At 38.7% G+C, this 13,985-nt stretch overlaps 2 protein-coding genes across 2 annotated transcripts in view; one reads left to right on the top strand and one right to left on the bottom strand.

The window, feature by feature from the left end:
- Nucleotides 1–3,171, top strand: part of LOC113802373 (uncharacterized) — a 3,564-nt gene extending 393 nt beyond the window's left edge. Inside the window, exon 2 of the mRNA XM_027352939.2 lies at nucleotides 1–3,171. This exon is cut by the window's left edge and continues 15 nt beyond it. Coding sequence (XP_027208740.2) covers nucleotides 1,198–2,082 — 885 coding nt within the window. The 5' untranslated portion in view covers nucleotides 1–1,197 and the 3' untranslated portion in view covers nucleotides 2,083–3,171.
- Nucleotides 3,172–4,865: 1,694 nt separating this feature from the next.
- The window catches only part of LOC113802368 (FAT atypical cadherin kugelei), a 135,015-nt gene continuing 125,895 nt past the window's right edge, over nucleotides 4,866–13,985 (bottom strand). The window contains exons 39-45 of the mRNA XM_070118461.1: nucleotides 13,026–13,904; nucleotides 12,650–12,853; nucleotides 11,573–11,957; nucleotides 10,987–11,097; nucleotides 8,915–9,082; nucleotides 7,515–7,698; nucleotides 4,866–7,180 (exon numbers count right to left, since the gene is read on the bottom strand). Of these exons, the coding sequence (XP_069974562.1) occupies nucleotides 6,784–7,180; nucleotides 7,515–7,698; nucleotides 8,915–9,082; nucleotides 10,987–11,097; nucleotides 11,573–11,957; nucleotides 12,650–12,853; nucleotides 13,026–13,904 (2,328 nt within the window). The 3' untranslated portion in view covers nucleotides 4,866–6,783. The remainder of the gene's footprint in view (nucleotides 7,181–7,514; nucleotides 7,699–8,914; nucleotides 9,083–10,986; nucleotides 11,098–11,572; nucleotides 11,958–12,649; nucleotides 12,854–13,025; nucleotides 13,905–13,985) is intronic.

A 13,985-nucleotide genomic window follows, 5' to 3' on the forward strand; every position in this document is an offset into this window, starting at 1 on the left:
GAGCAGCTCTGCACACGGCGAGCACCAAAGGGGAATTGTGTGTTCGAGTGTGCGTGAGTTGGTGACGTCACAAGAGCGAGCGAGAGCGTGATTGGTCCACGAGTGGGATCGAGTGAAGCTCATTGGCTCGCGTGAGAAAGAGGAAAGAAAACGGAGCGTGAGTTGCGCAGACGCGTGAGGGGAACGTGACGTCACAGAGAAGGGAGGAGTTTCTCGACGTCACAGAAAGGGGAGGAGTTTATCGGTCTGAGAGTAGAGACTGTAGAGTAAAGATCTCTGTTGCAAAGAATATAATTACTAATTTATGCTGATTGAGCTTATGAATGCATGAACTCTTTTAATTAAAGATTATAATTTTGATAATAAACTCCTCAAGTATAAGTATTGATTGTCTATGTATAAGTCTTAAATGCATACAATTCAATAATCCTTTTTAGTGATATTATATTGATATTAGGCTATTTATTAAGTTTTCTTGTAAGTGCTAGTGTATAAAGTAAGAAAGTTTTACTAACATAACACAACAAAACTTTTCGACCATTTCATGATACATATATCTTTTATCACTTTGATTTTAGCTTCCTCAATTGGTTTAAAGGTAATAATTTAATTCCCCCAATATCGTGACAAATTTTTTTCATCAGTTTTACGTGTGAATAATAGGGGATTATACATTTTGAAAATTTAGATATCTGTGTAGTACTGGTGTTGTGACTTTGGAAAAAGAAGAAGAGAGAGAGAGGAAAAGTGACTATAAAAAGAAGAGAGAAAGACGAAAAGTGACTCTATTAAAGAGAAGAGAGAGACGATAAAACACAAGTGAGTTGCGAGGGCCGTTGGCTCGACTCTTCTTGTCGTTTCAAGTAGGAATTTACGTCAGGCTGCGAGGGCCGGGTGCCTGGCTGACACTTGAAATTCCAAGAAAGTAATTGTGACTCGGAAGTAACAAGACAATTGAGCTAAAAGGAAAAAGGATCCCTAGGATATTAAAAACAACAACAAAAAACACAGTACTACCAACCAGTGTTAAGTGTGCATGTCCTAGGAAGACAGCAATAGAGGGGAACGGAGAACAGTGAATTAGGTAAAACTGCGGATCCCGAGCCAGGAAATTCTGAAACTCGCGGAGAATTTACCAATACTTCCAGTTCGGACTTCCTTCAAGAATCTTTTACGTGGGCAGAGGCTGCCATCGACATGGGGCAAGAACCTAATCAACGCCAGACTACCGACACGAATCTGAGAAGGGAAGTCGAACGACTGATGGCGGTAGTGACAAGCCTTCGTCAGCAGGTCGCTCAGCTCAGGGCACCAGACCCAGCGGGAGGCGTGGTAAGGCCTGTCGAAGTGGTGCTGAGAAGCAGTTGTATTCCCATGTTCAAGGGGAAGGAGGATGAACTATTGGGAGGCGAGTGGATTGCCCGGGTGGAGTCCGAGATTGAGCGGATGGGACTCACGGGAGACCGAGAGAAGATAAATTTCGCCTTAAGTCACATCCATCCAGAAGAGGGGAATGCAAGGGTGATCGCCCAGGTGAACCCATCCCGTTGCGCTTGGGAGGACTTCAAGGGGGCCATTCTGGCCATATTCTCCCAAAGGACGAAATTTTGGGATGAATGCCTAAGAGAGGCCGAGCGATATCAGGACGAGTCCTTTGAGGAGTGGTTGCACAGCGCTAAAGCTCTCCGAATGAATTTTACTCTCTTATGGGTATGGCCTTTCCCTGAAGATGCATTATTCTCCATAACCATGAGGTGTTTGGCAGCAACTATGGTTGGCTCTGCTTTGGACAAGTACAGAGTTGGAGATGAGTGGGATGTACAGAAGTTAAAAACCCTCCCATACTCACAAATCATAAAAGATTACAAGGGATGGGTGGAGAAAAACAAGGAGAAGGATGAGCAGTTTCAATCAACTCTGCGTTCCAGGTTTGAAGCCACTACAGCAGTGGCAAGGGGGAAGAGAGTGCCGTCGACCAGGGCCAAACGCAAGAACCTGGCGAAGATCAAATGTTTCTTCTGTGAAGAACGTGGTCACATAGTCCAAGATTGCCCGCAGAAGAAAAATTACGGCACTGGTTAAGAGTCGAAAAACTCTTCGGGTCTGTCCTAGGGGGACGGCAACAAAAAGAAATAAAAGTAGATGTATACGTACGGGAAGCCGAACGCCAGAATTATTCCCAGATACATGATGACTAAGGTAAAGGTACCTAAAGTCGAAAGTATTTTACTGCAGTTTGGGACTCCGGGGCGAGCCCAGCACTGGTTAAGTATTCTATAAGCAGGGAGCAGGAGGAGGAACCTTCCTTCGCTTGTACCACAGGAATTGCTTGTAAGTGGAATACTTGAAGGAGAGCCGGTGAAGGCACTAGGGGAGGCCCAGATGACCTTCAGGATGAGAGGAAAGGTATTCTCTCACAGGTGCATGGTATTTCAGGACGAGGTCATTAACTTTCAGGGGGATTGTGATGTTACTAGTAGATTTTGACAAATGGAGAATTTGTCAAGGATCTTAAGTCCTGCAGAAAGGTATGATAACCCATAAGGGACAAACCGGTTCAGTCACCTCAGGTGGTAGGGAGCCACCAGATGAATAAGAGTCTGGAGGAGCTAAGGATCTAAGGAAGATTTAGCAGAGGATGAGATTGACTCTTAATAAATATGCAGTGGTTTCACTGGAAAGCAGCTGTATTGATAGGATGTCTTAGAAGAAAAGGTTGAAAAATGGAGGATGGAACTCCAATAATGGTTAGAGGAACTCCATTACAGGAGGATTGTGTTACAATTCCTGTTATATGCAAAACAGAGAATAAGGTGAAACTCCCAGCTTGTAACTGGGGTAGAATACCACTACTAATCTGCCAAAAATGGAGGATAGCACACGCATTCCCTATGCAAGAGATGGATATGGAACCGTTTGGGAATTTAGACAAGGGTCTTAATGTAAAACAGAGTAATGGCTAAGTTAACAGTAAATGCTGCAATAACGGAAAGACCAGAGAATGGGGATCAAGATGATTACCCATTGGAACAGGCACTTCAGTTCGACCCTCAACATTGAAACCTTAATATGTAAAAGCAGGTCGGTATCCTACTTTCAGTGAAGATTGCATTCAGAAATTACTGAAAGAATTAGAGATGGATAGTTGGGTACTATCTACAAACCAGAGGAATGACAGGATAGGTGCCTGAGGGAGAGCAGGATGAAGAGGAAGATGGACTGCCCTGGTTGTTAGAAGAAATGATTAGAGAGTAGAGATAAGATTCTCTATATGGACCTGTAATCCATTATCATAAGGATAAGACTGAAATTAATTGAAAGAAGGTGGATCCAAAGGTAGAGATAAAGGACCTCTTTACAGAAATCAGCCCCAGAATTCGATGAGGGAAGTCGAGGAAGTGCGTTGCGGAACCTCAAAGGAGAGGAAAAGGCTTTGGCTCAAGGTGAAGTCTGGCTGAACATGAATTAGTGTTAATGACCAGAGGTTTCAGAGAGGTCTCAAATGGTGTTCAAGGGAACCAACATTGTGAAAATAAGAGAAAAAGAAGCCTTTTCAAGGTTGGATGACTTCTTTATGTTTGGACCTAAATTCAAGCAAATATCTTGGTATATGATAAGTTATTTTTATCAGAGATCTAAGGGTAGTTAATAATAATTCAATTCAGTCTAAAGCATGTTTGGGTAAGGTTAATGCATCTATATATGGCCATGTGAAGGCAATTGCCTGTGTTTGTTATAACCATTAATTAGTAATTAAATTTACAGTTATTTCTTGTGTGTTATAACCGTTAATTGGTAATTAAATTTGTAGTTATTTCTTGTGTGTTATAACCATTAATTGGTAATTAAATTTGCAGTTATTTCTTGTTTGTTATAACCATTAATTAGTAATTAAATTTGAAGTTATTTCTTGTTTGTTATAACCATTAATTAGTAATTAAATTTGAAGTTATTTCTTGTATTTGTTATAACCATTAATTAGTAATTAAATTTGAAGAGTTATTTCTTGTGTTTGTTATAACCATTAACCATTATGATTAGTGAAAACCTGCAGTTCAAATAAATATTTTTTCCCTTTTTTGTATTTGTACTCTTTATATAAGATATTATATTTCAAATGCCACTAAAACCATTTACACATACAATACATGCCTAAAATTTCAATAGATGAATATAAAGGCCAAGTTATATTCTCAGATACAGTAGCACAGATTTACTATACCTTGGTGTCAGATTGTAACACTTGGTAAATCATTTCACAAGCGTTCAGTGTGATAATCATGAAAAGCTATTGGATAATATCAGAAGAATAATTCAGTGTCTAGATAATGTATTTATATTTATATTTATTTATATTTATCTAGATAATGTATAATATATATAATGTATAATCACGGACATTTTTGTGAACTACCATCTTCTTTTATCAGTGTGTGCCTTCATTCACCATACATATGGAAGTCAAATTTAATTTCTTGTTATTTCTCTCTCCACTGTCAGACTCAATTTCTCTTGTGGGCCTGATGTAATGTAATAGATTTATTTGCAGTTCCATTAAAAAATTGTCTATCACACACACACACACACACACACACACACACACACACACACACACACACACACACACACACACACACACACACACACACACACACACACACACACACTCTCAAAGACACACACACATGCAAATATCAAAGCAAATAATACAGTCCATCTTTTTCACTGAAAGAACTTTGATAAATGTAAAAAATACTCATAAAAAAAACAAAGGTTGTTAGATCATAAAACATACAAGGCCTTGACCAGATCTGATATGGCCTGTATTAAGAACACTTCTGTCTGGCTTCAATAAATACCAGTAACAAGTTATTACAAGTTTATTTACAAAATCTGTATAAAACAATAGCTGCAAAAGCAACCATACAATTATTCATAAAACTGTTTTAATATAACCGTTACTCCTGTATTAGTTCACATTAAAAATATGAATCCCTCCTCTACAGAGTATAGCTATTATCACAAGTACTTCGGTTAGTACAATAACCTATCAGGAACGGAATGGTACAGAGGATATGACAGCTGGTAAGATTGCAAAGCACAATATTCATGACATGGTCAGTAATCAGTCCTTCAATATTATAAACAGGGATTTCTTTGTTAGTTCCAGAAAAAAAAGAAAGATTAATATGGATAACATTAAAAAAAATTAACTTGTTTTACTGATCATGTCACATGTCAAACCGAGTAAATGAAATAGGTGAACTTACATCTCCAGTTCCAACGTACAGGTAATGCAATTTGAATATTCAATTATGTTTACAAAAACGTTCCTTGGTTATGTAGGAAGCCTGTTTTGGGAAGCAGTTTTGGAGAATTGTCTATGCTTGATTGGATTAATTAATATATCATTGTCAATAAAATACATAAAAATTACTGAAGTAATATTTTTAAAAGTTTATATATATATTTATATGTATATATATAAAAGCTGCTCAATTCATGTTAATCAAGTTTAGCAACAAGCATCATTCCAGGTCGTCATGGCAACTACAGGACAAAGCCCAATACGGCAAGATGGGCATCCTGCACTGCCTGGCCACGACACCAACTCTCTCCTATGCTCTTTGCACAAGGACACTTAAGGACACAAGAAACTGCCACCTTAAACAGGAGGGAAGTCTTCCATTTTAAATGCAATCAGTTCTAGTAAAATAAATACAATCAATAGTTTCTAAACATTTCACATACGTCACAGTAAGAAAAGAGAAATCTCCAATGACTTTGTGTAAACACAAATCATATTTTAATCTATCGTCCTATGAATAATGAAATAAGGAGTCAGAGATAAAATGAAACATATAAATGAATCTAAAATACCAAAATGTAGTACCAATAATGATACAATAAAATGCAAAAAATGCATTACATATTTCCTATTTCTAACATGGACTAGTCAGTCATTCAGCCCAATCTGTGACTGGTTAGTTACCAAGAATCTTCACAGGCAGCTTGACACCTTACCTGAAGAATCTAACCCTGTCAGTTCACACTGGAAAAAATATAAACATTCTGTGGAACACATTTTGGAAATTATTTACAATGACCACTTTTTTTTTTTTATTTACAGTACTTATTTACAGTCACTGTTTTACACAGGCGACTTCTAAGTACTAGCAGACTGATCCATCTGCTGGCATGAGTCGCGCAGTTCAGAGTAGCACCAATAGCCTTGAGAATCTAAATAATCAAGGGAGACATCTTGTCACTTGTTCGCAGACAAACTTCTATCATCTCCAGTGCTATTGACTAAAGTATAATGCATCTATACCACACACTTGTCTAGATTTTCTCTTTTGGAAACTTTGATAGAAATTGGCACTTTGCCCAAGGAAATCAAAATTCAGGTTCACTTCAGAAAATATCTGGAACCTTTTTCTATGTCCTCTTGTGAATCATTGAAAACCTTGGATTTTAGGCACACTGGAAGATATACATAACACTTAAAAGGAATCCCTATGTAACCTTAGTCAGCTTACAGGCACTAAGAAATGGCAGCTGTAATTCACAAAAGAATCCACTTTACACATTTCCACAGACACTAATGAGAATACCATTGTCCTAAAATATCCTTTTCTTTTCCATTTTCCAGTCATTTTCCTAAAAGTTCTTTTTAGACACAACTATACACCTTTCCTTGGTTTAAACTATTTGTGCGCTTTCACTTGGATTATTTTTTTCTTTAGAGTTTTGTTTTTTTAAAAATCTAGCAATCCATCAAACCTATTTCTTAATTTTGTCGTCATTCTCAAACTCCGAGTTGACTTCTGAGTCCTCAATATCACAGACATTGTCCAGGTCAGATGCAGATGTATTGGATGCTGCACCACCCCACAAGGAGGCTCCTTCCTCTTCGTCTTCCATGCCAGAAATCACGGATATATCTGCTCCAAATTCACTAAATCGTTTAACGGTGTCATGCCTGCGATTGCTCCGAATTCTGTAAGGAGAGTATGTGGCACCATCGCGGTCTTCTGGGAGATGGTTGATTGGTGGAGGCCTGTAGACTACACTGTAGGGATCATCAAGTGTGTTCAGCAACTTCCCCCTCTCGTCGTCTGTTTCTGTTTCACTTCCCACTTGGTAACGTGGGAGATACTGGTTTGGGTGAGTTTCATATCTGGAAAAGGAGAGTGATTTTAAATGATAGTAATTATTTGAAACTTACTTTGCCCCACTATACTGTTAGAATAATAAAATTTCAATAAAATATATTTATATACATCTATCAACCTTAAAATCTGTGCAGCTGTAAGTTTTCAATTCCAATTAGTTTGGTCAATTCTTGACAATGAATTAAATAAAACTCCTTCCTCTGTCTTTTCCTCCTCTCATAAATTTAACAATAAAAAGTTCTCAAACATTACAATATTTATCTAAGTCTTACAAACTCAATACAGGGCTAAGTAAATGTTCATCTGGCTTATATGAAGTCCAAAGCTAACCTACTATACCTTTGAGGTTGGGGAATGAAGAGTGAGGTGTCAGACTCGGCCCCTGCGTCAGAATTGGGGTCGAGCAACTGTGAGGTATCTAGGTCAGGTCGGGACTCAAGCTCGAATTCAGTACCACACTCACTTACAAGCTCATCTGCCGGCAAGGTCTCCATGTCTCTACCAGGGTCTACTGGGCCCTCCACTGCAATTCAAAATTGGTAATGAGTTTCTCTCCATGGGATCTCAAAAGGGAAATCTTCCCTGATTCTTACTTAATCTACAGTACCACATTTACCATGCATTGTGTATACTCCGGCTGATGTACTTTGAAGTTCAGTTCCGGATATATTACTGACTTATTATTGTTTTTGCCTTTATATTTAAAAAAGATTATTTACATATTGAATTGAGTGCCTTAACTGTCTGATAAAAAAAACAAATTAATAACCAAATGCTGTTAAATGATGAGAAAGATCTGAAAGACAATGAATAATTTCTGAGATGAAGATTATATAGCTAACTCCTTGCAGCTGGACCCCTTAATATTACTTCCACATCTAGCAGCTACCACTTTATCCATACTAATCCAACCCCACACAGTAAAGTGGTGGTGTGCAACTATTCGGAACAAAGGACTGCTAATCAGGACTTGTGCTTTGGAAGACCACTCATCCATGCTACATCATGCTAGTTACCAGTACCTATTGCATGGAATTACATATATATAGAAGTAATTGTGTAAATGGATATACTTTAAAAACTCATCAGCTAAAACTATCTAAAGATGAGAAACAAAGGATTTGCTGGCTACTAGCTTTGCTGTCTTGGATCTACTGGCCTACACCTAAACTTCCTGACTGATATATGGAGGCATCTCTCTCCCTCTCTCTCTCTTTCTCTCTCTGAATGGAGGTTTTAGGAATTTTGGATTAATGTCAGGTATATTTATGACTTCATTCTTTAGCTTCTGCCCAAGTGCTGAATTATAGGCTAATCATTTCTATTTGCACTGAAAGACTTGGAGGGCTGTAGGCTGCAAAGGATAGCCACAAGGTAAATGACAGAGACAAATGTTTTGATCTTTCTTTATAATTACCAGCTACTTCTATATGGCAAAACATTATTTCCGAAAATGCACATTTATCAAAAAAATATTTATTTGTGAGTGTTGCATGGCAACCTTAGCAAGGGTGTAAAATCATGACATCTTTTCCCGTGAAAATATTCTTTCTCTTGCAAATCTCTCTCACCAACTGTCATCATGAACCAAGTTAATTAAACAAAGATGCTTTTAAAATCAATGTAGTATATCTTACCTGAAAAAATAACACTGTAAAAACAAAAGTGGGGGAAAAAAAGAAGATAAAAAAAAATAAATAAAAAAAAGTGGGATATTCTTCACCATCTAACAAGCCTACCTGGGGGCATCAAAGGCTGATTTTCTGCTGGCTTCACTACTATAGACTCGTTAGACTCATTGGAATGGTATGAGGAGGAATCTCTCACTTCTCCTCCGGGAACTTCCATGATGTTGGGAAGTGGGTTCTGGGAGGGTCGCGCCCAATCCGAGCAATCCCAATGGTAGCCTGCCACCACGTGGACACCGGGACACAGGTTAGTCACAACACAAGTCACAGAAGAAAGGAGAAAAAGAAAATTGGCCCTCATTCTTTGGCATCATGTCCAGGCTGTATTTATGATGTTTATCGTCTAAATGATTTTTTTTTTTTTTTGGGGGGGGGAGCATTTCAACTTTTAAAATCTTAAGTTTAACCTCGAATGGGCATATCGAATTGCTGCTTTACTAGACTAATGAGGACCAATTAAGCACAAACAAGTGTCTGCTTCCAACATGCACAGAACAGTAATAGTTTAGTTGGATTCCTCGCATTTTAGGTGGCAACAGCAGACACATATCATTTGTCAATACTTTTACAGGATTCATAACGCTGCCGGAAGAAAGCCATTTTCTTTTTCTTTTCTTACATCTACATACAGCACAGATGCATATACCCGTGTGCTGTCGAGATCTAAAGCACAGCAGAAGCAAATGGATCATAACACTTTCACCCTCACACTTACAGCATCTGTCACCCTTTCTTTGAAGCTAATTCCTTGCGAGGATGATTCTAATCTGGCATCCTGTCGTCTTGTGCACAATGTATATACAAGTATGAATAAGTACAGGTCACTTTACAACAGGATTTCAGGAGGAATTTAATAATCCATCATTCTTTTAGTGATGATGGTGTCAAAGCAAGTACAAGGAGATGTGGAAATATTTAACATGATGTCCCAAATACAAAATAAGATGACACAGAAGATAATTTACAGAATCCAGTGCTGTTTACAAGGGGGTTAAGTATTTAAAGACAGATTCAGTATACACTTGTAGAGAACTGTATCAACAAAAGGGGGTATTTTAAATTCAGTGTTAAAAGGTAAGAGGAACTATGAGTTCAATATGGCCAGTCTGTCAATGTGAGATAGAATGCCTAATAAAAAAGAAGAGAATAGAAAAAAACCCTCTCAATATAATGTATGTAACGTGAAACTAAAAAGAATAAAATCCTATTCCCAGTTTTTTAACTCATATAATGAACTCACAGATTTTCTGTACACCTCTAGAATAACATCTGAATTACAGGTCTTATTTTAAATCTCTATGGTCAAGTGTCCTCAATAAGGAGACTAATTGGGTTTAAGACTAAATAAGGATACTTGTGTAAGCTTTTTCTTGTAAACTTCCTAAATGCCTATTTTCAATTACTTCTAACAATGTAAAAAAAAGATTTAAAAATGGAACATAAAACAAGTTTTAACCCCAAAATATTATTGAGGAGAAACGTTGATGTTATCAGTTATTTTGAACTAAAAAGAATCATGCCACACAGAACATTTTAATTTAAGAGCAGCTTGCAAAGAATGAATGAATACTGTACATATGATAACTTAAAAAAATAGATTAATAAATAAAATAAAATAAAGACACTGCAGATTACTTATTTACTGATGAAGACACCTTACTTATTACTCGTAAATCCATACCCTGTTTATTTAAGGAAGTCCCATACATCATTTACAGATCTATACAGTGACAAAGGTGACAGAATCCTCAAGTTAGAGGTGGGTAATGTAAGTGTTATGATCTTCAATATAACAAGAACTGTAATGTTCTCCTCCCACTCCTAGAGTGAACAAGGTAAATTTATAGGTACTTCTGCTCATTTTACCTAAGACTAATAACAACATCTTAAAATTAAAGAAGTGCTAGTGTAAAAAATAATATAAAAAGCACATACAAGCAAGCGCAAACATGCTACTCAGTCTGCAACATATGCTAAGACACATTTATAATATGCATGATGCACTAAGAACAATGTTTAAGATCATGCTACAATTTTGGGCTTTTATAAACATTCTGAACTTGACCAACAGAACAGAGAGAGAGAGAGAGAGATGACGACAAGGGGAGGACGTCGAAACTCACCTGGCAGATCGTCCATTGAGGCCCCAGACCGCACACTAGCATCATCCCTGGTGCTGCCATCTACACTTAGTTTCTTGAGGCTCATGTACTCACCCTGACGGAACTTTACATCTGGCAAGAACAAGACAGCAGCTGGCATGATTCTCCCCATCAACAAAAGGTATTTAGGCCAAAGGCATTTTTACTTTATATATTTTCCTGCCACTGTGAAACCTGGATATTTTTACTTTATTTATTTATCTGCCACTGTGGTACCTGGACATTTTTACTTTATATATCTATCTGCCATTGTGGAACCTATGCATTTTTACTCTAGATATTTTCTTGCCATAATGGAACAGTGACATTTTTACTTTATATTTCCCTGCCTTATGAAGTAACAACAAAAAAACAGAAACCAAAAAAATAACTTGAGCCCTAAGATCATACAAAACTAAGAGCAAAAGCAAAAAAAGTATTTAAGAAAAAATTATGTAAAGACTTGGGGAACACATTAGAGAAAATTTACTGCCAGTTTTCAATTGCAAAGAAGTTAAGGATTGAGAGGATGATCTCATTAGAGAATGAAGACGTGCACAATACAAACCATTTTGGATCTTGTTATTCTCATAGTAGGTGTCCTTCAGATTATGTGCAAGTGCATCCTTCCACGGTTTATGCAAACTGTCTGTATCTGCTGCCAAAGTGGATCCCGGTGACCCCAGGGTGGAGCCCATGGTGGAGCCCAGGGTGGAGCCCCGGGGGGTCCCAAGAGGATTAATCTGGGGAGTGTGGAGGTGGTGGTGATGGTGGAGGCTGTTGGGCTTGGATATGTTTTGAACAAAGTCCCGGGAGTACTGTGGAAGGTTCTCTAGCTCATCCCCAGCTGAGCCGTAGCTACGGATGGTGTCAAAGTTGTTTAGCGGCATGTACGCAGGTTCACTAGGACTAGTGGGGTAGGAGTCGGGGCGAGGCGTGCAACCGTGCGGATTCTGCAACACATACAAGCCAACACAACAGTAAGGCGCAGCCAACACAACAATCATGACCTGACGGGGCTGCTTTGGGAGGAAGTGCGGTACTTCATCAAAATACAGACTTTTATGCCAAGACATGAGCAGGGCCGTTTAAATATGCTCAGGGGATTATGGTATTGTATTCAACCCCTTCAATTCCTTTATTTATGATTAGGAGGCTACATTTTGATGATTTACCTCTGTTAGTTCAGACACTATTACACAAAGTTTGTGGAAAAAAATGTCTCAAAACTTATTGATGAAATGCATGTGTAAAATAATCTTGAAGCCTATGGCACATGCAAAGCCTCTATCAAATAATCATAAAAAGCTAAAGTGGCAATCTGGTGATGTAAGCAAATTCTAGATGTGATTTCTACATCTGCAAATTTAAGTGGAGTTTTAAAAGATTGCACAAAGGTACCAAAATACAAAAAGCAAAAATAAAAATGAGTATCATCATATACTCTTTACATATAAGGGTTATAACTAGCTTAAAACATCACCTTCAGTGCATTAAAATTTAACGAAACATTTTAGTTTGATAATTACCTAATGAAATCCACACAGTTATGAACACACAAATACAGGCACACAGCAAATATTTTTGTAAAGTGCTAATGAATGTAGTAAAGGTAGAAAAAAACAACAAATTCCGGTATATTTACCTGTGAGGCTTCCAGATTGCTCATCTTAGAATTTCTCTTGTAGATGTTATGATTGTCTGTATTTTTTGGTTTCAGGATAACGTGGTTTGTCTGCTCTATCAACTGTCTTCGGCGAGCAGCTCTTCTCTCTCGGCAGTGCATTGCCAAGACAATGATCAGGCCAAGAATGATGACTGATACTATGCCAATGACTATATAGATGATCTGTAATGAAAGATGTGAATTAGTACATAGAGACATTTGTTCTGAAATACATGAACAAAATGCAGAATTTTTGCTTTTGAAGACATTTTTTCTGAAATTCAAGAACTGTATGCAGAATTTTTACTCCGTGTCCAAAGGTTTGCTTCACATATGTCCCTAATTGTAAACCTACCTCTTCCATTCCAATATCAATCAGTGTTCCTCTGACAGCATCACAGTAAGTCCCTGTAGCGTTTCCTGGACACATGCATCGGAAGCTCCCATATGTGTTGATGCAACTGCCGCCATTCAGACAAGGGTTCTTGGCACATTCATTGATGTCGATATTACAGTAGGCTCCTGTGAACCCACGGCACTTGCATATTGGGCCAGAAATACCCTCCTCACACGTTCCTCTGTTCAGACAAGGATTAGGATTGCAATACATGTACTGGCAGCGAGGGCCTGACACACGAGCTGGACATTCACATCTGTAAGTGTTTTCAATGTTGACGCAGTGGCCATTGTTTAAACAAGGTGAGGAAGCACAAGGATTGGAGTCCAGCTCGCAACGTGACCCGAGGAAACGAGGATGGCACTGGCAGATGAAGGATGCACCGCGTTCCTCACAGGTGCCCCCATTGAGACAGGGATGAGCACCACAAACACCTGGAGGCTGTAATTCAGACTGGCAGTGCTGCACCACGTGGGCCAGGCGGGTGAGAAGTGCCACCTTTGTGGTTGCCTGATGAGTCAGAGGTAAGGGGGTATCATCCACTCTTGGGTCATCTATGCAGCCAACCATCCCTTGCCGTGGGTCCTGAGCTCCTGCCCACGGTCTCACTTCTGCTCCAAGGTACAGGTGTGGGGTTTCAAGGTTGAGAAGGTCGGATGAACCAGGGGAGTCTCCTTGCTCCCTGAACTGGCCATCAACTGTCACTTCAGCTCTGTTGCCAAATCGCTCCAGACCTACGTGGTGCCACTGCCCGTCATCCACACGAACAGACGACACAGTCACAAGGCCTTCCCCACTTCCCAAGTCCCATCTGTACCTGACTTCTCCTTCCTCAAGCTGTAAAGATGAGAAAAATATTAATGTGAGAAATATATTCAGACCAGACAATATCCATCACTAAACCCGATTTCAACTTAA

Source organism: Penaeus vannamei, chromosome 42 (genome assembly GCF_042767895.1).
Source record: "Penaeus vannamei isolate JL-2024 chromosome 42, ASM4276789v1, whole genome shotgun sequence".
In the NCBI taxonomy this organism is placed as follows: Eukaryota; Metazoa; Arthropoda; class Malacostraca; order Decapoda; family Penaeidae; genus Penaeus; species Penaeus vannamei.